The sequence below is a fragment of the Kockiozyma suomiensis genome (assembly GCF_038497685.1).
Source record: "Kockiozyma suomiensis strain NRRL Y-17356 unplaced genomic scaffold V2V93scaffold_8, whole genome shotgun sequence".
In the NCBI taxonomy this organism is placed as follows: Eukaryota; Fungi; Ascomycota; class Lipomycetes; order Lipomycetales; family Lipomycetaceae; genus Kockiozyma; species Kockiozyma suomiensis.
The window spans coordinates 283,155-305,975 of NW_027117671.1; the positions used below are offsets into that span (position 1 = coordinate 283,155).

General features: G+C 43.7%; 9 protein-coding genes across 9 annotated transcripts; 5 read left to right on the plus strand and 4 right to left on the minus strand.

Annotated features, from left to right (window-relative positions):
- Positions 1–467: 467 nt before the first annotated feature.
- On the plus strand, positions 468–6,640 carry V2V93DRAFT_370675 (Dopey, N-terminal-domain-containing protein). Its single transcript, XM_066910328.1, has 8 exons — positions 468–769; positions 827–948; positions 1,012–1,155; positions 1,220–1,300; positions 1,359–2,903; positions 2,959–4,926; positions 4,986–6,025; positions 6,083–6,640. Exons 1-8 carry the CDS (start codon positions 688–690, stop codon positions 6,402–6,404), a joined length of 5,304 nt encoding a protein of 1,767 aa, XP_066765278.1. The 5' UTR covers positions 468–687; the 3' UTR covers positions 6,405–6,640.
- V2V93DRAFT_370676 (S-adenosyl-L-methionine-dependent methyltransferase) lies at positions 6,262–7,406 on the minus strand. The gene has a single exon (XM_066910329.1). The coding sequence runs from the start codon at positions 7,367–7,369 to the stop codon at positions 6,701–6,703; it is 669 nt and encodes a 222-aa protein (XP_066765279.1). The 5' UTR covers positions 7,370–7,406; the 3' UTR covers positions 6,262–6,700.
- A 141-nt stretch (positions 7,407–7,547) lies between these two features.
- On the plus strand, positions 7,548–11,330 carry V2V93DRAFT_370679 (muts domain V-domain-containing protein). The gene is made up of 5 exons (XM_066910330.1): positions 7,548–8,178; positions 8,227–9,262; positions 9,325–9,844; positions 9,902–10,154; positions 10,225–11,330. The coding sequence occupies exons 1-5, from the start codon at positions 7,657–7,659 to the stop codon at positions 11,233–11,235; spliced, it is 3,342 nt and encodes a 1,113-aa protein (XP_066765280.1). The 5' UTR covers positions 7,548–7,656; the 3' UTR covers positions 11,236–11,330.
- On the minus strand, positions 11,226–11,926 carry V2V93DRAFT_370682 (ER protein Pkr1-domain-containing protein). The gene has a single exon (XM_066910331.1). The coding sequence runs from the start codon at positions 11,713–11,715 to the stop codon at positions 11,413–11,415; it is 303 nt and encodes a 100-aa protein (XP_066765281.1). The 5' UTR covers positions 11,716–11,926; the 3' UTR covers positions 11,226–11,412.
- A 278-nt stretch (positions 11,927–12,204) lies between these two features.
- V2V93DRAFT_325293 (uncharacterized protein) lies at positions 12,205–16,254 on the minus strand (the record flags this gene model as incomplete). The annotated part of the gene is made up of 6 exons (XM_066907496.1): positions 12,205–14,157; positions 14,377–14,613; positions 14,677–14,937; positions 15,094–15,323; positions 15,507–15,785; positions 15,852–16,254. 6 exons carry the CDS (start codon positions 16,252–16,254, stop codon positions 12,205–12,207), a joined length of 3,363 nt encoding a protein of 1,120 aa, XP_066765282.1.
- Positions 16,255–16,483: 229 nt separating this feature from the next.
- Positions 16,484–17,954, plus strand: V2V93DRAFT_370686 (nucleophile aminohydrolase). Its single transcript, XM_066910332.1, has 4 exons — positions 16,484–16,726; positions 16,781–16,888; positions 16,950–17,410; positions 17,463–17,954. Exons 1-4 carry the CDS (start codon positions 16,598–16,600, stop codon positions 17,617–17,619), a joined length of 855 nt encoding a protein of 284 aa, XP_066765283.1. The 5' UTR covers positions 16,484–16,597; the 3' UTR covers positions 17,620–17,954.
- Positions 17,955–19,475, plus strand: V2V93DRAFT_370690 (nucleophile aminohydrolase). Its single transcript, XM_066910333.1, has 7 exons — positions 17,955–18,177; positions 18,250–18,338; positions 18,398–18,425; positions 18,482–18,644; positions 18,711–18,889; positions 18,947–18,994; positions 19,064–19,475. The coding sequence occupies exons 1-7, from the start codon at positions 18,052–18,054 to the stop codon at positions 19,256–19,258; spliced, it is 828 nt and encodes a 275-aa protein (XP_066765284.1). The 5' UTR covers positions 17,955–18,051; the 3' UTR covers positions 19,259–19,475.
- Positions 19,476–19,522: 47 nt separating this feature from the next.
- V2V93DRAFT_370692 (P-loop containing nucleoside triphosphate hydrolase protein) lies at positions 19,523–22,086 on the plus strand. Its single transcript, XM_066910334.1, has 8 exons — positions 19,523–19,622; positions 19,720–19,800; positions 19,862–19,992; positions 20,064–20,558; positions 20,622–21,060; positions 21,120–21,508; positions 21,564–21,848; positions 21,908–22,086. The coding sequence occupies exons 1-8, from the start codon at positions 19,598–19,600 to the stop codon at positions 22,016–22,018; spliced, it is 1,956 nt and encodes a 651-aa protein (XP_066765285.1). The 5' UTR covers positions 19,523–19,597; the 3' UTR covers positions 22,019–22,086.
- V2V93DRAFT_370696 (SWR1 complex subunit vps71) lies at positions 22,045–22,704 on the minus strand. Its single transcript, XM_066910335.1, has one exon. It carries the CDS (start codon positions 22,649–22,651, stop codon positions 22,151–22,153), a length of 501 nt encoding a protein of 166 aa, XP_066765286.1. The 5' UTR covers positions 22,652–22,704; the 3' UTR covers positions 22,045–22,150.
- Positions 22,705–22,821: the final 117 nt, after the last annotated feature.

A 22,821-nucleotide genomic window follows, 5' to 3' on the forward strand; every position in this document is an offset into this window, starting at 1 on the left:
GCGAGGGCGAACCAAGACAGGTTGACTGCGCGGTTCGACACCTAACCCCAAAGACCAATGCGGTCAAGAAGCAGAGGTTCCCGTCGGCAAAGCCGCTAAGTCAAGGAGAAGGAAACGGCTGCTGCTGCGGATTGTCAGATCAAGGGAGAGAAATGGAGAGGAACGTCTGTGTTAAATGCTGTTTGACTGTTGATGGTGGTAGAGCGACATGCGAGCGAGGGGTAATAAATCATTAGTCATCGATTACCAACATACTAGTCGATAAATTCGATATCCGAACACATTGGTGCTTTTTTGCACGCAGCAGCCAATTGTCATTCAAAAGAGCTGTAGTCTTGTAACAAATAACGCAACCTAAAAACATACACAGTGTAGCGTGTCGTGAGCAGGCTCTCGGATCGACACCAAACTGTGCGCGATAGATAAGCTTCCTGAAGCGTCATCCCAACTAAAGCAACACCTTGACCGCGACTCTCTATCTACCACTGCCCCTTCCCCTTCGACGCACGCGATCACCGCCTTTTGTTCCGTTTCTTCATTATATTGCCTGTTATATTTATTGATATATCTATCTGATTTTACTGGTTATCTTGGCTGCCCGGCTAGATCCTCTTCACCGCCATTTCGTCCTGCGCCAGTGTGCTTCCGGCTCCCCGGCTCTCTGACCGGTTTCGCTAGACTTCAGTAATGGCGCCCTCGGCGCCTTCTACCTCTTCAATTCTGCAGACAATCTCTCCCCTACCGTTCATATTGTCAAAATCCGAAGACTGTAAGTTTTATCTGCCATTCCGCTTGTTGCATCAACTTGTCTAATCGCTTCACTTAGCCGCCCGCAAGAAAGATCCAAAGTACAAGCGATATGCTGCGAACATTGATCGTGCTCTCTCGCTTTTTGAAAGCGTAGAGGAATGGGCTGATTACATCTCGTTTCTAGGAAAACTGCTCAGGGTATATTTCACTTCACAATGATTCGATACTTTGAGCTATCACCAACTGATTTCTCGGATTTAGGCTCTTCAATCGCATACTACGGAGCAGGTGCCGTATTCGCCTATCATTGCTAATCGCCTTGCTCAATCTCTTCAGCCAAATTTACCTTCTGGCGTACATCAGAAAGCACTCGAACTATATGGCTACATTTTCGGCATGCTTGGAGTAAGCATCACTATCCCTTGCTCATTTGGTTATCTATTGACTGTGTACTGACTGCTACTTGCAGAAAGAAGAACTGGCCCGTGAGCTCAACATATGGATTCCTGGTTTACTTCCATTGATGGCTTATGCCAGCATTAACGTCAAAGTATGGTCACTCTCCCTTGCTGAAGCGAGCATGTTTTCCTGACATTATTTTGTTTTAGCCGCACCTAATTCATTTACTGGAGACCTACATTCTACCATTGCCATCGACATCTCTGCGACCTATAGTTCGACCATTTTTACTCGCTCTACTTCCTGGAATTGACGATGAGACCAGCGAGTCGTTCAACGCAGTATTATCGCTAATTGACAACTTCCGCTCGCATATTGCTGATGATCAATACTTTTGGCAATGCTTTTTCCTCGTCATTTTAAGCTCTTCTGATCGTCGTCTCGGTGCCGCTATTTATGCTGCAAGAAAATTACCCTCTATAAACTCTGTCCCTAATGACAAGACTAAAGAAGATCTTTTGCAATCTCTTCCCGATGATATCAAGGCAATCGTGACACCCGAGCCGGGATTGCTGGTGAGAGCACTTGGTAAGGGCCTTGAAGACGATCAGGTCCTTGTGCAGCGAGGATTTTTAGAGTTGCTCGTGCGTAACGTCCAGCTTCAGAGCGGGGTTATCCAGACTTTTGTGCAGCCTCACGATCTAATGCTGTTAATGATGTCTGCTTCCTCGGTTGTTTTGCGTCGTGATATGTCGCTCAACCGACGATTGTGGACCTGGATTTTGGGACCTGAGCCGTCGCCTGATCAGCCTGCTACAACCCCACACTTGAGTCGCTCAGAATACTTCCAGAGATTCGGTATCAAACCGCTGGTCAATGGACTTAACGAGCTGATTGCCTCTACATCGCCTGATCCTATTGCGAGAGCTAAACCTTATCGTATTGCTCTCAGCTTGATGGATAGATGGGAAGTCGGCGGAGTTATTGTTCCCGGTGTTTTGCTGCCGATAGTGCGCAGCGTACGTAGATACAAAAGCGAAGCAAAGTCCGACGCTGATTACCAAGAAGTGCTTCGTAGCGCTAGTGCATTTTTTGATGGTGTCGAAGCTGGAAGTATATGGTCTGATGGATTTTTTCTTGTCAACAAAGACCACGACTTGGATTTACTGCTGTTCATTGTGAAGACTTTCAATGTTAGGGAAGAGGAGATGGTAATCGTTCATCTGCCTTTAATTTTAGTTATGCTGCTCATCATCCGGAGAAAGGGAATTGACATCAACAAGAAAGTGTGGCTGGAACTTGCGTCTGAAGTTTTGGACGTGATACCATCCCGCGCTCTACTTCCTACCGAAAAATCTGAATTGAACAGTTTTGAGACTGACGATATTGTCGCTAAAATCTCTCAGTTCTACCAGCGCTCTCAAGACGATCCTTCTACTCCGCCGTTTCTGCCAGCCACTATCTCTTGGCTTTTATTGACTGCAACAGCAGAACTTTGCACTTCGACTCTTAGCGAACTGGATTCAGATGCTGGTGATATCTGTATGATGATGGTGACTCTCTTGTCAAAACTTCCAGGCGAGAAGACTTGGCGCAATGATGACCTTGTTGCTGCATTTCTTTCCTTGAAACCAGGTGTCCATGTTCCGTTCAAAATTCTTTATGGCGCCACTAGATTGCTGGGTGTCGTTATTGAGCGCAATGGCATGGTACGTCAGGAAGTTGATGTTTCAATCCGCAATTTCACTGAGCTGGCAAGTATTTTTCTTTTAGGTTTTGATTGTGCATTTTGACTAACGGTTTACACAGCACTGGGGGTATCTCAGTATGCCGACCGGTAAATTCCATGTTGAATCAGTGACCTCTCTCTGGGACTTACAGAGCAAATGTAAAGATCACAAGATTGAGGCAGCAATATCTAATCTTGTCGCCGACGCTCATGCTGGCCCAAATGCTGGTTATGCATTTATCAACCTCTGGGCGCACAGCGTGGATTATGCAAATTTTGAAGCTATCCTGACGCGTCCACTTTTGCTCATGTTGGACTCCTTAGAGGATAAGTACTCACCACTCAGGTCTGTCTCTCTCGCGTGGCTTGACATGCTTGGTGCAACTTCTACAACAAATCGTCTGTATGGTATTTTGGTTTCGCGCATTTTGAAATTACCGTTCTTGAGACGCCAGGTTTATTCGTTTGGCGAAGACGATGATCTTGAACTATTCCTCTACTATCTGAAAACTCTGACCAATATTCTCGACATGGGTCCTCCTAGCTTGTGCGCATCGCTGGCAACTGACATGATTAGCGTGGATGCTTCACGAAGCAACTTGTTGCAGCATATTGGCCTTGAAGACGGTGATCCTTCCTATAGAGGATTTTTTATTAGAGTTATTTTGCGAACTCTGAAATATGATATTCCAGAGGATAGCTCTCTAGAGCTGCAAGACAGTCTGTCAAAGGTTTTGCGCGGGGCGCTGCAACTTCTTGATGTGATTCTCACTAACCCTGATAAACCGGCGACACCTGAACTGGCTGTTGAACTAGCGCTCACTTCCAGACTGTCGTCGGGTACGTTCAAGAATGATATCTATACGCAGACTCTAATTTTAGATGTTCTTTTCAGAACTCTGAATGTTAACTACGGCAACAACGCTCGAACCGATAACTCGAAGATTCATCACGACAGTGTGATCAAATTGCGCGAGTCTATTGATGTAAGCCAGACGGTTGAAGGACAAGCGTCACGTTCTCCTACGTCGAGTCTAATTCAATGTGTGATTGAGGGTCTTTCAACAGACGAAAACCAGCCGGTTTTAGACTCATGGGTTAAATTTTTGATTGACTGTCTCCCTTTCTTTTCGGACGTTCTATTTCAAATCTTGATTCCGGTTGTCGAATGCTTCTGTTCACAGATCAAAGCCAACTTTGAGGATCTGAAGGTTGTATATAGCTCGAAGTCATCAAACACGACTCGCACGGGTGCGTCAGAAGGCGCTTTATTTGCATTAATGCATGGCTTGGAGCATCTGATGGTCGCGGCTCATGATAAGCTCTTAGACGAAGAACAAAAGACGACTAATCCAAAGACACCATCTGAGCCGGGATTCTTCGGTACAGTGATCTCAGGCGTGTTTTCAGTCGAGTCTCCTCAGGCTCGTAGCGCGGCCGCCAACAATAGGCTTACTGTTCTATTGTGTTTCCAAGATTGTATCAAAATAAACCATTCCATCTGGCTTTGGGGCGAAGAGATTGCAAAGGGCGCAAAGAGTGAGCCTGACTCAGCATCGCATGAGTCGTTTATGTATATTTCTTCGCGGATGAAGTATCGTGCGCGTCGGATACTAGAGCGCCTTTACATGTCTGAAACATTGGAGAGCTTAGAGACATTGATTGATATTCACCGAGTTCATCCTGTTTTCAAATTATTGCATGTTCTTGACGGCTCACGACCGAAGTTGACGTTCCCTTTTGTGTTGAATGCAATTTATAGTCGCATCAATCCTATGGTTCTTGAGCAGACATATCGCTCTACGCTGACTACTGATTTGAACGAGTATCAGCTTATCGAGTTTCTTGTGGATTACGTCAGCTCTCTTGATAACGATGCTATTGAGGAAATCTGGATGGACTGCATGGCGTTTGTGAAGGATGTTCAGGCTAATATTGGACAATATAGACATGTGCTTCCAAACGTGCTTGTTTTCATTTCGATTATTGGAAGTAAAGTAGATTCTACTAACTTTGGAGAACAAAAGAGATTACGAAAGGATTTGGCGGTATGATCTTTTTTTAGTATTTGTTGCTTGCTATTTACATATGCTAATGCTTGTTCTAGGACGTTTTTGTGAAATTACTAAACTCTTCCGTTGCTTCGAGGCAGGTGACTGGTCTTACTTCACCGGAACCTTCTGCTTCCTCGTCCATTGCTGAAAAAGACAAGTACACTGAATCAGATAGCGACTCTCAGCCGCCGTCGCTGTCCCAATCATCGGCCACGCTATATCAGCCTGAGTCGATGGCTCAAACTCTTCGAACTGCTAGCTCATTCCAGACTCTTCCGTCGCTTTCCACTATTGGCCTTGACAAAGAAAGCAGTTCAAAGCCAAAAGTTTCACAAGAAGAATTGTGTCGCGCACTAGCTATTGTTGTGCCTAATTTGCATAAAGTGTTGCTCGAAACTGACAGAGTCGCCGTGGCATGTACTATTATCGGTGCCAGCGTACTTGCGCCTGCTCTCAAGTCAAAGAATTTCCCGGCTAGCGCTTCAGCGCCGGTTCTTGAGGTACTGTACCAGACCTCACGAATTCCCAACACACAGAAGGCATGGAAGGCCTCCGTGACTGATGCCTACTACGACAGCAAGTTTTTCAACGTTAGCGAGAATCTGCGACCCAAGTGGCGCGAAATCATTCGACAGTGGCTGAGTAATGACAAAGAACGTATTCCAGATCTGATATCACGCGTGTCAGCGCATTCGTCAAACACAAACGTTCTATTTGGATGGTCGGATCAGGAGTCTATCGCCCGTCGACTCAATTTGCGACGATTAGCCTTTGCATACATGTGTGGCGAGACAGATCAGTTCCTTGTGAACTTGAGAGAAACCCTTGACAAGTTGACTGAGCTTGTTAGCTCCTCGGTGTCTGAGTCTGTTCGGAGTGACGTGTTTTTGTGCTTGCGCGCAATTATTCTGCGCACCTCGCCAGTGCATTTACCGCCATTTTGGACTTTTATATATACCGAGTTGATTTCCATATTCACTCAACTTACAAACGATGATCCGAATGCTTTGCCGGAAAATAAGCTGCAAAATGTTTTTGCCGCTTCGAAGTTGCTGGATACGATTCTTGTATTAGGACCAGAGGAATTTCAACTGTACGGATTGATTTGTTACTAATGGCTATTGAATATTTTGCTAATGAGATAATTTAGGCACTACTGGCTATTTATCAAGGATACTTTGGAAGCCGTATTTCCTAGACCAGAGGCATCCTCACTGCCACTGATTGACCGACTGTCATTTCTAATGGGTACACCAATGGAGACACGAATGACGAAAGATGCCTCAAGCGCGTCACTGGTTGATAAAACCAAAAGGAAACCTATACTATCTGGTTCGAAAATGTCTAGTGTTGCGGAGCTGAAAGAATTTTTCAGCAAGCTGAGCATTACCAGCTTTGAGCGCGACTTCAGTCTAGGCGAGCCTGACTTGGAAGCGCTGGAAAGCGACGTTTTCACGGATATTTACGCGTGAATATATCGAGGGTCCTAAAAAAGATTTTTTGAGTAAGATGTGTATGCTTTGTACCGACTGGCTATTGCGCTTGTCATTGCCCCTTTTCTAGATATGCCCATTTTATTGCACTATATTTATATGGCGCAACTAGTTGTTGCTTTCTGTTTTTTTGTTTGATTTCAAAATTTCATGGATGGTGTAATCCTCTTTTTAGTTTTATCGTTAAATATATATTCTCGATTGAAGATCCCAAACTCCGTTGACGATGCAAAAACGCTCTATCTATGCAGCATTTGCAAACAGCAATTCACCCACTATTCTTTTTCGAATCTTAGAATACTCAAGATTTCCCATCTCACTTTTCTTTCTCCAATCTTCGTCACTGTCCAGCCTTTTGCTCGCATAGCTTGAGAAACTTCATCTGGCTTGTTTCTGAAACAAAATAATATATATGCCACTCCTCTTTCTCTAGACATGATGTTATCAAGTTGATCTAACACTACATTGGTAATTCTCATACCATCTTCGCCGCCTAAGAGAGCAAAATCAAGCCAGTCGCCAGACTTGACGGACGATTCATACGACCCAAGCGTATCAGCTGGTACATAAGGAGGATTAAAAAGTAGCACGTCTATTGAATTCGGGCGCAATGAATCGCAGATATTTGTGCGCAGAACATCGAAATATCTCGTGCCGTTATTAACTTTCGACGTTTCGAGTGCGGTCTTGCATGCTTCAGGATTGATGTCTGTGCCGAGAAATAATGCATCTGGAAGAATATGATTGTGGAAAAAGGTAACTACCACACCGCTCCCTGATCCTAGTTCCAAGACTAGTGGGGATCCCAAAATAGACAGATCAGAGAATCGGCGCTGTAAGAATGGGAGCTCTTCTTGTAATAGATCCAAGAAGAGAAACGTGTCCTCCGAGGGCTCATAAACCTTATCATAATCAGCATGAGAGGTCGATGGAGTAGGAAACATTACTTAAGCATTGGTATCAACATTCAGTAACTAGAGAACTATACTTGTATCGAGAAAACAAAGATATTTGAGACTGGTTCAATTGGGAGAGCTAATCACGTGGATATATCCGGGTAAGCTAGTTCTCGCGTTACAAGCGCGTCGCGACACCTGAGCGCCTGCTCGCCAGATTGACAGAAATGATTATTAATTTTCAGAGGCGAATTTTGAGGCGCCTCCATGAGTAATTCCTATATCTTAACTGGTATATAACAGCCTGGGCAGTAGAATCTAGAGATATCGACGGAATGTTGCGTATAAAACCGCCCCTGGCAAGCAGATTGGCAATATCGGCCAAGACTAGACAATACCCAAAATATTTGGGAGCAAATTGTACTGCTTCGCTTTCCTTTTCATTCTTCCTATCTTGCTGCAGCGCCCGACATGACTGCGTTTATTTGAATCGAGCCTTGGTCAAGGATCAAAAAAGGCACAGCGCACGTATTGGTCATCCCTGGGACCGCGGTTTCGTCACAGCTGCAGCGGCGAATAGGACGAGTACAGCTAAAGATGGGGCGGCAGAAGATTCTGATATGATAGTCTCAGAAAAGCGCAAGGTAGCTAGGAAGAAGAAGATCAAAAAAGAAGAGAATTTAAATATTCCGCAGGGATATATAGGGGACGCCACTGCTGACATTGATGCACTGGCTGCACTTGCCGATGAAGATCTAGTTACGAAATCCTATCCCACAGTTCTGCAAGAAGCCAAAAATAATATGGAACGACTCCCGAAATGTGTTGTCTTGACGCGAGTCGGCTCTTTTTACGAGGTACAGATTTTAGAATTCAATCTTACAGCAAAGCTAACTGAGGTATAGTTGTACTTTCATCAAGCCGAGGAGTTTGGCCCCTTATTGAATTTACGTGTTGCCCAGAAAAAAACAATTCATGGTCCGGTTTCCATGGCTGGGTTTCCGTTTATGAATCTTGATAGATATCTTAAGGTTCTTGTCCAAGAATTACACCAATACGTGGCAATTAGCGAGGAGTTTCCCAACGTATACGCGAAACCAGGAGCCACCCAGCAGGCAGCTAGGGCGAAGAATCTGGTTGAGCCTGCGGCTTTTACAGAAGATGAGGATCCAGATCGGAAAACTGCCAACATGTTTATTCGGCGTGTTTGCCGTATTATCACTCCTGGCACGCTTATAGACGAAAAATTCTTGAACCCGACAGAAAATAATTTTATCGTTGCGATCCATCTTAGACACAAAGATGAAGAAGTGAAAACAGATTCCGATGGAATAGAAGATCCTGAGGCAGAGTATTTTCACATAGGACTCTCATGGCTTGATTTTTCAACTGGTGATTTCTTCACACAGGTGAGCTCTAGTACTACCTTGATCAGCGACGTCGCCCGAATTTCACCAAGCGAAATTCTTCTTGATAAGGGAATCAAAGATGGTCATGCTCGTCATTTGTACAGAAAGCTTGAAGAGCAGCAGTACTTCATCACATTAGAGAACTTCTCACTTGGTGATGCAGATTCACAGACGGTACAACTCAGCGACGACGAGCTCGCAGTCAAGCACAGAGATTTTGTCACCGAGTGGAAAGATCTGTTCGAAACTGAAGAAGATCCCGCCAATGATATAAAAGGTCTCACTTATGATGAGCTTAATGCATGCGCAGTCCTTTTGAATTACATAAGAGAAAAACTTCCAGGAACTGCAATAAAAGTTCAAGTGCCTGTTCGCAGAGTGCCTATTGATAACATGCTTATTGACGTCAATTCCCTAAGGGCACTTGAGATCAAGAAGACCCTTAGAGACCAGTTGACAAGTGGCAGTTTGCTGAATACCATCAAGCGAACAGTGACTAAATCTGGCACACGATTGTTGTCTGATTGGCTGTGTAAGCTATATTTTCTTACTTGAAGCATTTATTCGTATTTTGTGGCTGATTATTCTATATAGCTTCTCCTACAACTTCGATTGTCGTAGTTAACCAGCGCCAAAATCTTGTAGAGACATTTCTCAATGACAATCATCTACATCAGATGGTCATCTTATATTTAAGAAGGACGCATGACGCGCACAGGGTTGTCCAAAGACTTGCTCTTGGTCGAGGTGATGCTGAAGACATGATTGCTCTTCTTCAGTCTATACAAAATACCGCGAAACTCCGAGAAATGTTCTGTGATTATATTGCAGCTGATCATCAAGAAAATATTATCGCCGGTCCAACACTGCAACTAGTCCTCGAACGGCTAACAAATCTGAGTGATCTAGAGCATCTGATAGTTAGCGCCTTTGACCAAGAACGAGTTATCCGTCAGTTAAGTGCCGAAGAACAGAGAATAGCCGACGAGCTGGCAAGGTTAGAACAAGGCGTTACTGTTTTGAATAGTTTGGACTCTTCAAAGAAAGTGATAAAGAAAAAGACACAAACTAGAAAAGGCGCTCCTATCGAAACGATGGAGATCATGAAGCGAAAGTATAATCTAACCCCATTTCTTTTCTCAACTGCTTTGTCTCGCTAATCTTTGCACAGTGCGTCACGGACTCTCATGAGATTACACAATTCTTTGGAGAAATCTATTAAAGAAAGAGATACAATGGAGCGAGAACTGAAGATGAAGTTAGATGCATCTTCCGTTGATCTTAGATGGGCACCAGGCCTCGGATTCTATGTGCATGTGTCGGGTAAGGATCTAACCAAGTTTGAAAAAGTCGAAACGGAATACGGTAACACCGAAGCGAGATGCATCATTGCTCGGAAAAGCACCCGGTCATATCATCTAGACGTATGTCTTTCGATTTTATTATCATTTGATTTTATTATCATTTTAGCAGAATCTAATTACTTTCGGACAGAGATGGACAGTAGTTGGCAGTCGTATAGACTCGTACAAAATGATGATACGACTAGAAGAGAAGAAGATATTTAATGACATTCGACAACAGGTGGTAGCCCATATGGCTCCCATAAGAAAAAATGCACGAGTCCTGGACGAGTTGGACGTAACTTCATCATTCACAACTTTTGCGCGTGAGCGGCAGCTTATTCGACCAGTGCTACATAATAGGATCTCATATCATATCGTTGCTGGCCGGCATCCTACCGTAGAACACGGTCTAGAATTGAAAGGGGTCTCTTTCACGCCAAATGACTGCTTTTTGAACGAAAACCAGCGACTCTGGCTTATCACTGGTCCAAATATGGGAGGCAAAAGTACTTTCCTCCGGCAAAATGCTTTGATAAGTATTTTAGCTCAAGTAGGATCATACGTACCCGCGGATTTCGCAGAAATGGGAATTGTTGACCAGATATTCAGCCGAGTTGGATCAGCCGATAACTTATATCGCGATGAATCCACTTTTATGGTTGAAATGCTGGAGACTGCAAGTATTTTAAAACAAGCATCTCCTAGATCTTTTGTCATCATGGATGAGATTGGTCGTGGAACTACGTCGATGGAAGGATTGTCGATTGCGTACGCAACCCTACATCACCTGTATCACGTCAACAAGTCGCGGACTTTGTTTGCTACTCATTTCCATGATCTGGGAGATATGATTCAGAACCTGCCTCACGCTGCCTCTTATTGTACTGACTTAGCTGAAAATGAACATGGAATCTACTTCGACCATAAGTTAAGAAAAGGAGTGAATCACAGATCGCACGGAATACATGTCGCTAGATTGGCTGGCTTGCCGCCGGCCGCACTGCAGGTGGCAGAGGACACATTGCAACAGCTGGATTTGCTAAATGGCCGAAATGGGCACGAATTGAACGCAGCTTCAAGAGCGACAGGAGAAACTGAGAGCTCTTCTGTGACAACTCCAAAATTTAATGTACCCGGAGAGTCAGTGTATACGCAATAGTCTACCCTACACTTTATTAAATGAACAGACTAAGGAGGAAAATGCACAGATAACCAAATTGCTGTGCGAGACAAATGTTCAAAAAAATCCCATATAAAACGTAAAATAAACAAATTTTTGTCGTAAGTCATAAGACCGACATTAATAAAGACCGTCAGACTTTTGACTGAAATGCGATTACTCTTCCTTCTTTTGCTCGGCGGTCTTCTCTTCTCCGTCAACGCTTTCAGTAACCGGTGTATTCTGCGCCGCCATCTCCTCCTTCATCTTTTCCAGTTCTTGAATAAACCATGTGATTCCACCCCATAATCCGAGAGCGATAGCAGTCAAGAAAAAGAAGTGTTTGTTCATGGTCGAAATGCAAAGTGTCACGAGTGTAACAATCAGCGCGCCAAACGAGTAGTGCGTGGCCTTGACAAGAGTAGGTGTGGTCCCGGGGGTGAAAATGGAATCCCACAGATCTGCAACGAATTGCGACATGGTGTGTATTAGAAGTTGATGTTAACTTGATTGTCGTCGACCTTAAAAGCAGAATGAGCACTAGGTGTAGCTAGGTCTTTGATATTAACGCCCTTATATCAGAGATTATACCAACAAAAAAGCTTTGAGTAATTGATATATGTAGCTGAAGAGCGGAGTAATGATGACTTGTAGAAGGTGCTCGACACAGACGAGCTCAGCTATCGCTTCCTGAAGCCTGTGCGCGGCGTTGTACACCGCCACTCTCTATCAAACTTCTATATGGCGGTGCAGATGCACCGCCCCTTCTACTACTCCTGAGTTTTTGTTCTTTACAATCATAATTCTGGTATCTTACTCCAACCACCTCTAGGATGCTGATTTGTAAACTATATATAAATATATATCAAACAAATATACATTAAATGCTATAGCTCTTAAAAAATCCGACATTAGCGAATAAGACACCTAGCTAAGCAAGGTGACTTGAATCTATTATACATTTCGTTGTCAATATGTCTTTGTTCGTTTCATCGTGCTTCGAAATCTGGCAGTATTTTTGAACTTTCGGAATCCGCCTTTAGCAGTCTTAGCAGCAGATTTGGTGGCTCGAGTCGTACTTTTCCGCTGGGCGACATTGGAAGAAGAGATTGCTGTATCATTAGACGCACGAGCACGACTAACCGTAGCAGCCTTTGCTGTCGACCTCGCCCTCGAACTCTTTTTAGGAAATGGCATAGACAGCCTTTTATATCCAGATAAAAAGGCACTCGCCTGGCCTCCGGTCTTCAGGTACGATGATGCAAACCCAGCCCTGTTGACTGATGACATTTCTTTCAACGCATCCTCCGTCACCAAATGGTGAAATATACGCTCAATATCCGTCCGGTCTAAGCCTCGACCGGCTCCGTATCCTTCAACAGAGTCATGTCCGGCACTTTGAACTTTGTTGGTTTTAGCGCCCCGGAATACGTCTATACAATAAAGCATAGTTACATTTTCTTCTTGTAACTGACGAACAACGCAGATTATATTTTTCGCAACGTCAGTGACATCTCTTTCTTCATAGTCAGCAGAATTCGAGGTCCTGCAGTTGTCGCATGCTTTATGGCAATCTTCGCTCTCGAATGCTTCATTGAAATATCGTAAAACTTGTAGTCGGCGGCAATCTGTCTTGTTTTCGCAGTACTGCACAACCTGCTTTAGAAAAGAGCGCTGCTTTTCCTTCGTTTGAAAATCAGTGTCATCGCGATCAATCATCGTCATCATCGTACTGGCATCTCTGTATGCGTAGTACAAAATACACTCTGAATATAAACCATCTCTGCCTGCTCTCCCGGTTTCTTGGTAATATCCCTCGAGAGTACGCGGCAGCGTATAGTGCACGACAAATCGAACATTTGCTTTATCAATACCCATACCGAATGCAATTGTGGCGCATATCGCTTGCAGAGTTCCTTCTTGCCATTTAGCTTGAACATCCATTCTCTCTTCCGGAGTCATGCCTGCGTGATAATGTGTCACACGTAGTCCAAATTTCTGCAATTTCTGAGCAGTTTGCTCGCACGACATCTTGGAATGACAGTAGATAATTCCAGATTTTCCGGGGTACTTAATCCTCATAAGATCTCTAATCTCATTCAAGATATCTCTGCCCTTTTCTTTGACTTCGTATAGTAAATTTGGACGATTGAAGCTTTGCTTGAAAAAGGCTGGATCAACAAGTCCCAAATTATGTTTAACATCCAGCTGTACGCGATCATTGGCTGTTGCTGTTAAAGCAATCATTGGGACGTCGGGATACTCTCTTCGGAAAACACCAAGCTCTTTGTAATCGGGCCGGAAATCATGACCCCAAGAACTGACACAATGTGCCTCATCAATGACAATTCTTGCGAGAAGCCCATTTTTGTGCAATCTAGAGATGGAATTTTTCAGCTGGCCGCTAGTATTAAGCATTTCAGGTGATATGTAGAGCAATGAAAGATTGCCACTATTGAGTAACCTGTACATATTTTTCCTTTCTTCGGTATCACCTCTCGAGTTGATCATACCAGCTTTTATTCCTTTTGCAACCAGATGAGCAACCTGATCTTGCATAAGCGAAATCAGAGGAGAGATAACAATTGTCGTACCCCTCGTCTTGCCACCATAGATCAATGCCGGCAGCTGATAACACAGAGATTTGCCGCCGCCTGTCGGCATGAGTACAAAAACATCCTTTCCAGAAATCGTAGCATTGATAGCCTCGAGTTGATTGTGCCTAAATCCCGGTAATTTGAAAACGCTACTAAGAACTTGGCACACTTCTTGTGACCAGGGATGACACATCTCAGAGTCGTTTCTATTATATACCCCGGAATGAGCCATTTGCTTGGCTGGATTTATATATACAGACTCGACATCATCAGCGATAGTAATTGGCTCTTCACAAACTTCAACTTGCCCGAACTCATCCAGTTCCTATGAATTATAGTCAATAAAGAATATAGAAAAATGAGTATTGCATCCTGAATCGTCAATAGTTACCTGATAGTCTGACCCAATTTCAAAGTCATCCGGAAACTCATCATGCATATCTATAAATCCGTCGTTGCTCAAAGCTAATGCAGTTTCATTATTGGCATTTGCTCCAAAGTATTTGCTTGTACTGCTATCCGGATCAAACCCAGAATCATCCACAGAAACGCAGTTATCAGCATTAATAAAATATTTACTACTGCTGCTTTCGTTGCTCATATTATAATTATGCTGAACGGAGATATTCGTTTGCAAATCGCTGCTAGCAGTATCCCTAGGGAAATATTCTTGAACAGACTCTTCAATATCAAAATTCACGTCTGGTTCAGGAAATGAGTCAAGACCATTAATCAAGCTGTCAGTAATCTCATATCCACTTTGCATAGAAGCTCCTGCTGACTGATAGCTGATTTCGCCAGTGCTCTGTTGCTTCGCTCCATTGTCAATAACTGTTTGTATGACTGCCGGAGGCTGATTCTGCTGTTTGACCATCTCGGCTTGGCTTTTCCGGAGATCTCTTAAAATTTCACTACAGCGTCTGTATAGCTTCGATATGCGCTCGTATTCAGGAGCTATACGAGCACGTCGCGCTGATTTTACCGTAGCTGATAAAGTAGGATCTTCGGCAATTTCCAAGCGCTCTTCCATTAAACCCATGCGAGAGTTGGATAAATCTACCAGCTCATCACTCAACTCATTTTTAGTCATACCTTCGAAGTACCGCTCCAATTCTGTGTCTACTGTCACAGCACTTCCTGATGACCGTTGAGAAGATGCTGCAGCATTAATTTCAGCAACGGGAGTCGTGTGTCCGCTACATGAGTCCTGTGTTTTTATCACTTGTACTGATGACGTTCCTGAAGGAGGAATATATTGAACAGCTGTTGCAAGCTGTTGATTCGGAATTTGAGGTTGCATAGGCTCGGATTGCTTAGGGTGTAGAGGCTGTACAAACTCAGTTATTCTTTTCGAAGCGTGAATGTTAGGCTGTGGACGACGACGAGATTTCTTGAATATATCTTCAGCTATAATTTCCTCAGAGTTTAAGTCCGGAATATCATCTGCAAATAAAGTTTCAAGCATATCCTCGTCGTCTAGATACTCTTTGTCTGATAACTCGTCAAGACCTTGCGAATCAGGCACAACAAATCCATCTCCTTCGTCATAAGTATCAGGCTCATCTTCATCTTCATCTTCATCTTCAGCTTCTGAATCCGAGATTTCTCTAGCGTCCGTTGCCTGAACCTGAGTTTCTTCTATTATTGATCTCTCTCCGATAACTGACAATTCACCTTCATCCTCCAGTTCTGTATGCCCTGATTCTGAACGACGTCGGTCATTCGCCAGCGAAAGCTGCCGAGTTTTAAGATTCTGCTCAATGAATAGATAAGATCGCTGCCGCTTGCTCGGTGATTTGCGAGGTGATATATTAAGCCTGCGGCGTGGTCCTAAATCATCTTCAGAACATTTTAAAGCGGCCTCTTGCTGATCATCGTCACTGCTAAGATCGATGGCGTCGGTAAATGAAGCGTCAGGAGTGGAAACAATCTTGACATTAGACAACACAGGGTCTGTTGCGTATTTATAACAATTAGCATAAAGATAGACACGTCAATTAATAAGAAAGCCAAACGTACTCGGCGGTCGCGATATGTTTGCTGTAGTGGGTGTCAATAATCCTCTTGTGGATCGTTGCGGCACGGTAGATTCTGCAGATACTGACTGCTTCCCGTCACCTTCTGGGGTTTTGAATTCAGTGACAGAAGCTGGTCTACTAGCAGGTGACTGCCTCGGCGTCGCAGTTTTTTCGAAAGACAGCAACGGTCGGAAGACCATCGAAGGCTGTGCTCCCCGCGCAAAGCTCTTATCTTCGACAGCCCTAGGTAGCAATGCAACTAAAAGCTGAGGAAGAGCCGCCGTAAACCCGATATCTGGCAGAAGATCGTTAACTTGCGGAGTGGTAGCTCTCGATTGCACTAGCCAGCGCGTATGAGTTGCGAGGTTGTTTTCCGGAACGTTGGCATGCCACCCGGCGCTCATCTAGCATCTGCAAACTCAGTAATGACAATGCAGATACAAGGCTTAGAAGCTGAGTTTTTTATGATTATAGTAGCTGCCGGTCAGCTAAATGCGCTCTGAGTCAAGACGAGGGCGTTGTTTACTTTTCAGTTAAGCTTTAACAACGCGTATTGATCACGTGATTTAATTACTGTAATAAGTTTAGTTGAGTTATGCCATAAATAAGGCGGCGCAGTGATTTAAAGCTTCTGGGACCAAGTCATCCACGCCGTACATCAGGCTCGTTCCGTGTCTTTCTACTTCCTAATCATCATATTTCCATACATATCACCTGTTTACTTTTTCCTACAGCATATCGTCGAAAATGGATGCAATTGTTGATCGGTTTATTCAGCGACCTGGATTCGACGAGGATGTGCTGGCCAAGGAGGAGATGCTTGATATAATGGCTCCGTCATCTGTCCCCACGCTGAGTCTGCCACCGATTTCACAGGTATGTACCTTTTTACTGATTCCTGCTCTGTATACTGACCTCTTGTTTTTTTAGCCATCCGCGTTTCTAAGAGCCCATACAGACGATGCGTCGAATCCTGATGTTCGGATCAAAATTGCTCACGGTACTACTACATTAGCATTCAGATTTCAAGGAGGCATCGTATGTCTATTGCAAACTTTTTCTTGATTTCGTTCGAATAAACTAATTGTTACACTTTTAGGTTGTGGCTGTAGATTCACGAGCAACTGCGGGAAACTGGATTGCTTCACAGACCGTCAAGAAGGTTATCGAGATCAATCCATACATGCTAGGTACTATGGCTGGTGGTGCGGCCGATTGTCAGTTTTGGGAAACTTGGTTGGGTGTTCAGTGCCGTATTCATGAGCTTAGGGAAAAGAGTCGTATTAGCGTTGCGGCTGCTAGTAAGATTTTATCCAATTTGATTTACAGCTACAAGGGAATGGGCCTCTCGATGGGAACTATGGTGTGCGGTTACACTAAGAGTGATCCGGCCATCTTTTACGTTGACAGTGATGGAACTCGTCTGAAAGGTGACATGTTTTGTGTTGGTTCTGGCCAAACGTTTGCATACGGTGTCCTCGATAGCGGATATCGGTGGGATCTCACGGTCGAAGAGGCGCTTGCCCTAGGAAAGCGGAGTATCTTGGCTGCCACTCATCGGTAAGTGACTTTTTTTTCATATAGAAAATACAGGTACTAATAGAGTTGGCAGTGATGCATTTTCTGGAGGATCGGTGAATCTATACCATGTCGAAGAGAAAGGATGGACTTATCACGGCAATCACAATGTTGGCAAGCTCTTCTGGGAAACGAAGGCGGCTGAGAGTTCGTTCAACAATGTGTCTACGGATTTCACATCAGACGATTAAATTATTAAAGTTTGTTGTACAAGTCAAATTCCTCTAAAATATAAATGCTGCAACTTTTTTTAGTAGTGCCAGGATGATTAGAGACAGGACTATGATTGCTGACTGTGTGATATTCTCCAGTGCAATTGCGCCTTCGCTGAACCTATGCTCAATCTCTTTCTAATTTGCAGCGTACTATAAATCGTTGCAGTCCTTTAGTATCTACTTAAATTACTAGCCATTTTTATCTACAAGCTTGTATCACTTTCCTTCGACCCGGATCGAAGTGGTCAGCCAACAGCCGTACCATTTGTAAGCAATGGGACTGGTACCATCCTTCCTCGGCGCTCTCCACAAGTTGGAAGATTCCATCATAGCAATCAGGATCGATCCGTAACAGAATCAGCATTTTTAATCATACATCCAATTTGTTAGCAACTCAGGCATATAAGTATGGTTGGATTTTCCTTTGACAATTATCAGCGAAACCAGTTTTTGACTGCAAAGGGATACCCTGTGCCAACCGCTACCGCGACTGGTACTACTATTGTTGGGTGCCGATTCGATGGCGGTGTAGTCGTATGTCGTTCCTTTTTTGACGCATGATTGGTATCATAATAATAGATGAGCTGATATTTGTTTGCGATTTAGATTGCTGCTGATACTAGAGCTACGGAGGGGGATATCGTTGCTGACAAGAACTGCGAGAAGCTGCACCGGATGTCACCTTCGATTTGGTGGTAGGTTTTTATATGATTCTAGTACCTATTTGTGGATATACCTGACATTGAAAATCTAGTGCGGGTGCCGGAACTGCCGCTGATTGTGTAAGGTTTGGAATGAAGGATTTGTACGCGAGTATTTCTAACAGGAATTGTCACAGGAATTCGTTACTCAACTCATTTCATCAACTCTCGAACTTCACTCTATGAGCACCGGAAGAGCTCCAAGAGTAGTTACATGTCTTACCTTACTGAAGCAGCATCTGTTCAAATATCAGGGTCATATTGGCGCCTACCTGATTGTCGCAGGAACTGATCCAACAGGTGTGCAGCTCTGTGATGGTTGACGAGACGCTGGTATCACTTTACTAATCTTTTTTGCCCTTTTAGGACCGAAACTGTTTTCCATTCATGCTCATGGATCTACTGATGTGGGATACTACCTGTCCCTCGGCTCAGGCTCGATGGCAGCAATGGCCACTTTAGAATCAAAGTGGAAAAAGTCGATGACCAAGCAGGAAGCTATGGAACTATGCGCTGAGGCTATTGAAGCCGGTATTTGGAACGATGTGCGCTCACTTTGTAATTTCCTGTTCGAAGTAACAAACTAATCATTTGCTGTCTAGCTTGGTTCCGGTTCAAATGTTGACATGTGTGTTATGGAGGTCGATAAGGTTAGTTTTCTTTCATATTTATTAAGATTTTATAAGGAATCACAGGTAGCTGACAGCAGATGTTCTTAGCCCGCCGTCCTTTACAGGAATTACCGAACACCCAACGAGCGGTCAACCAAGGAGAAGTCATATGTCTTTGCGCGTGGCACGACAGCGTACATGAGTGAGAGAGTGAGGCCTACTGTAAAACCCTTAGCTTATGACATTTTTGAAGAGACAGTATCGTCAACTGGTGGCGGAGAGAGCATGGAGATTGATGGCTAAAGTTGTGGTATTTGCTTGATTTAATGTTTTGTCTGTTGTGCTATGGTTGTACTGTATCTATAAATTATGAATTTATTGTCAAGAGACTATGATTTTTTAATAGCTATTAATAGCAATGTTCTGTAGCAAAAAAGTTATTCGGAATGTATTGAGCATGTATCGTAGCGGATGCGTGGAAGTGGCTCAGGAAGTAGAGTTGATGGTGCGGCTCGGTGAGGTTTATAAGTCTTCTTGAAAAAAAGAATCTTTGTTAGAACTCGTCCTCGATTACAGGGCGTATACTTTGAGCAGTCCCAAGAAGGATCCGTGTGATAGTCTTCAACAAGACTTTTATCGAAGATGCAACAGTTACCAATTGTTGAAGGTACGTACGAGTGTGAGCTTTGCACTCTTGCTCTGAGATTCATGGCGATAATATATGATTTACCTGCGACGAATTCCAAACTAACAACCCGCTCCAGTGAAAAGTAAGCTGTTAGACCGGTTAACAAAAAACAAGATTACAGTTTTAGTTGGAGAAACTGGTAGTGGAAAATCGACACGTAAAAATCTCTCTTATACCAATTTGTACTTTAAGCGACAACTAATGGTATGCAAATGTAGAGGTTCCCCAGTTTATCTGGTCTTTGGATCGCGATCGTGAACGAATCGCCGTTACTCAACCTCGTCGAGTGGCTGCTATAAATCTGGCAAAACGCGTTGCAGAAGAAACTCGTACTGAACTTGGAAGTGAGGTACGAATTATCAAAGTATTTTACAATCTACAGCTACCAAATATTGATTTTGTCATGTCAAACACCAACAGGTCGGTTATACTGTACGATTTCAAAATGCGAGCGGTCCGCAAACGTGTATCAAGTTCTTAACAGACGGTATGCTTCTTCGCGAATTATTGCTATTCCCAACTCTCAAGCGATACACTACCATTATTCTCGACGAAGCCCACGAGCGAACAGTAGTCACTGATTTATTAATGGGATTTTTAAAAAATCTCGTCGAAATTAGACATAATTTGCGATTGATTGTGATGTCTGCAACTATGGACGCTGATCGATTTAGTCGATTCTTCAACGACGCAGAAGTTCTCTACGTCCAGGGACGAAGGTTTCCAGTCGATAGATTGTATCTCAATAAACCCGTCGAAGACGTCGTGGATGCTACCGTCAGGACCGCATTGCAAATAAATATCGGCGAGGCTACGGGAGATGTGTTGGCATTTCTGGCTGGGCAAGAAGATATTGACAAAGCTACTGATTTACTGAACGATTTCGCTGGAAGTATGCCTAAAGGGGCACCGGAAGTAAGCATTGAGCTAGTCTGTTCTTATTTATCGAAAGCGACAATGATCTAACAAAGTATTCAGATGGTTATATTACCGCTATACGCGGCACTCCCTCAAGCTCAACAGCAACTAGTATTCGAACCTGTTACCGGCCTCAAACGAAAAATCATTCTTGCGACCAACATCGCCGAAACATCACTCACTATCTCAGGGGTTCGCTACGTGATTGATAGCGGTACACATAAAGTCAAAGTTTGGCGTCATGACCTCGGTCTAGACAGTTTACTCACTATGCCAATTTCCAAATCAAATGCTGCGCAGAGAATGGGTCGAGCAGGTCGTGAAGGCCCCGGTAAATGCTACAGATTATATACAGAAGAAGATTATCTGGGATTAAGGCCACAGAGTGAACCGGAAATCGAGAGATGTGACGTTGCTTTTCCGATTTTGACGCTGAAATCTGCTGGGGTGAAAGATATACTGAGGTGGAGCTGGCTTGAGAGGCCGAGTAAAGGATCGAGTACGTAACTTTGTGATGTTTATAACAAAACGAATGCTACTGACGATTACTGTATCTAGTCATGTCGGCCTTGACACAACTTTATGCACTGAAAGCTTTAGATAACAACGGCGATATAACAAGTCTAGGAAGAAAAATGTCAGTACTACCACTGTCGCCACATTTGAGTGTAGTGTTACTCGAGGCTCAAGACATAGGTATCACTGCAGCCGTGCTGGATATTGTTTCATGCTTGTCTATTGAGAATTTGATTATGAATCCTCATCCAGATAAAAGAGATGAAGTTAATGAGAAACGGCTACCGTTTGTGGCCGCCAGTGGAGGCATGGGCGATTTGATCGTGTTGAGGAATTACATGCTGCATTATAAAAGCTTGGCATCAAGCGAAGAGAGGAAAGCTTGGTGTAAAGAGCTCTATATTAATTCTCGAGCGATGTCAAATGTCGAGGTAAGTACTTGAAATATAGCAAACTGCTCTGACTGATACTAATAATCTACGATAGGATATCCGAAAGCAATTAGAACGATATTTGAAGACGAGTCAAAGCAACGGAGTTCCCAAGTCAATGAAAAATTTTGATGACGAAGAAGACCGAAGTGGCTATTATGCAAAATCCGACCTCAATGAACAAATAGTCCAATGTTTTCTTCGTGGGTTTGTGGCAAATACCGCTCTGGCTTTACCAGGGAAGACATTCAAAACTATTGCCACTGGACAGACAATAAATATTCATCCTTCGTCTTCGGTTTTTGGTCGAAAAGTTGATGCTGTTATGTACACTGAATATGTAAGTTCACCGTTTTCCGGCCGCTTTTTCCAAACGGCATGGCTAATCGTATTGTATAGATTTTTACAACAAAGGCATATGCTCGAAATGTGAGCCCGATAAATTTGGAATGGTTGCAGAAAATAGCACCACATTTCTTGGGAAGAAGGTCAGCCGGGAGTGAAGAGTAGACGCTCATTACTTTCAGCAGCCGTCATTGGTAGAAGAACTAGTGTATAATAGATAATGTACATTACTACAAATTTGTAAAAACCCGTAAACTCCGTAACCAATGCAAACCGGAGAGTCTTACTATAGCAAAATCAAGCATACACTTTCAAGCATCGAGTCTCTCTGTGCGTGTCCTCGCACGCTAATGAGCAATATCTGGCATTGCATCTGGAACAAGTAATAGGCCCCCAATATCCACAAACGCTGCATATGTTTCTACTAGGATAAATTGATGGACCAGATATTACTGACATAAACTCGCTAGCACCAGACTCATCCTCATCAAAGAGATTCTGCAATGCTTTCTTCGACTGCAGTAATTTTCGCACACCAGCCGTTCTTCCCGAAACACTCGGTCCAACACCGTTGCTATTCTGATAGCCAGACACGCGCGGAATGTCAATCTTGACTAAATCGTTATAATTTTCTCGCTCGAGATCCGCGATACGTCGCGCAATGGCGCGCTTGACTACTGCTGAATCGGCGCGCTTAGCATTGGCGGGATGGTTAGCCGCAACGGCGCGTTTACGACCTGCGCCAGATTTCTTTATTTTCGTAAGCGTGCCACTTGATACAATTTCGACTAATGGCATTGCTGTAAAATTCGTTGAACAACAGAGATCCAAGGGAATCTCCAAGCTTCACCGTTGCCTTTTTTTGAGCGAAGGTTAGGAGCGCATCTGTGATATATTACAAACCCCTTTCACGTGATGTACGCTGACAAATTCAAATTTACAATTAACAAGCAACCTAGCTACTTCTT

What these genes read in the sequence shown, in the direction of transcription:
- V2V93DRAFT_370696 (XM_066910335.1), bottom strand. Translation starts at nt 22,651, where the DNA reads ATGCCATTAGTCGAAATTGTATCAAGTGGCACGCTTACGAAAATAAAG.
- V2V93DRAFT_370682 (XM_066910331.1), bottom strand. Translation starts at nt 11,715, where the DNA reads ATGTCGCAATTCGTTGCAGATCTGTGGGATTCCATTTTCACCCCCGGG.
- V2V93DRAFT_370690 (XM_066910333.1), top strand. Translation starts at nt 18,052, where the DNA reads ATGGTTGGATTTTCCTTTGACAATTATCAGCGAAACCAGTTTTTGACT. An exon ending in GATTCGATGGCGGTGTAGTC is followed by an intron (nt 18,178 to 18,249) that starts GTATGTCGTTCC and finishes TTTGCGATTTAG; the next exon opens with ATTGCTGCTGATACTAGAGC. An exon ending in CCGGAACTGCCGCTGATTGT is followed by an intron (nt 18,426 to 18,481) that starts GTAAGGTTTGGA and finishes GAATTGTCACAG; the next exon opens with GAATTCGTTACTCAACTCAT.
- V2V93DRAFT_370676 (XM_066910329.1), bottom strand. Translation starts at nt 7,369, where the DNA reads ATGTTTCCTACTCCATCGACCTCTCATGCTGATTATGATAAGGTTTAT.
- V2V93DRAFT_370686 (XM_066910332.1), top strand. Translation starts at nt 16,598, where the DNA reads ATGGATGCAATTGTTGATCGGTTTATTCAGCGACCTGGATTCGACGAG. An exon ending in GTCTGCCACCGATTTCACAG is followed by an intron (nt 16,727 to 16,780) that starts GTATGTACCTTT and finishes TTGTTTTTTTAG; the next exon opens with CCATCCGCGTTTCTAAGAGC. An exon ending in ATCTTGGCTGCCACTCATCG is followed by an intron (nt 17,411 to 17,462) that starts GTAAGTGACTTT and finishes TAGAGTTGGCAG; the next exon opens with TGATGCATTTTCTGGAGGAT.
- V2V93DRAFT_370675 (XM_066910328.1), top strand. Translation starts at nt 688, where the DNA reads ATGGCGCCCTCGGCGCCTTCTACCTCTTCAATTCTGCAGACAATCTCT. An exon ending in ATTGTCAAAATCCGAAGACT is followed by an intron (nt 770 to 826) that starts GTAAGTTTTATC and finishes CGCTTCACTTAG; the next exon opens with CCGCCCGCAAGAAAGATCCA. An exon ending in ATGCCAGCATTAACGTCAAA is followed by an intron (nt 1,301 to 1,358) that starts GTATGGTCACTC and finishes ATTTTGTTTTAG; the next exon opens with CCGCACCTAATTCATTTACT.
- V2V93DRAFT_370679 (XM_066910330.1), top strand. Translation starts at nt 7,657, where the DNA reads ATGTTGCGTATAAAACCGCCCCTGGCAAGCAGATTGGCAATATCGGCC. An exon ending in GAGTCGGCTCTTTTTACGAG is followed by an intron (nt 8,179 to 8,226) that starts GTACAGATTTTA and finishes ACTGAGGTATAG; the next exon opens with TTGTACTTTCATCAAGCCGA. An exon ending in ATTGTTGTCTGATTGGCTGT is followed by an intron (nt 9,263 to 9,324) that starts GTAAGCTATATT and finishes TATTCTATATAG; the next exon opens with CTTCTCCTACAACTTCGATT.
- V2V93DRAFT_370692 (XM_066910334.1), top strand. Translation starts at nt 19,598, where the DNA reads ATGCAACAGTTACCAATTGTTGAAG. An exon ending in TGCCTAAAGGGGCACCGGAA is followed by an intron (nt 20,559 to 20,621) that starts GTAAGCATTGAG and finishes CAAAGTATTCAG; the next exon opens with ATGGTTATATTACCGCTATA. An exon ending in GAGCGATGTCAAATGTCGAG is followed by an intron (nt 21,509 to 21,563) that starts GTAAGTACTTGA and finishes AATCTACGATAG; the next exon opens with GATATCCGAAAGCAATTAGA.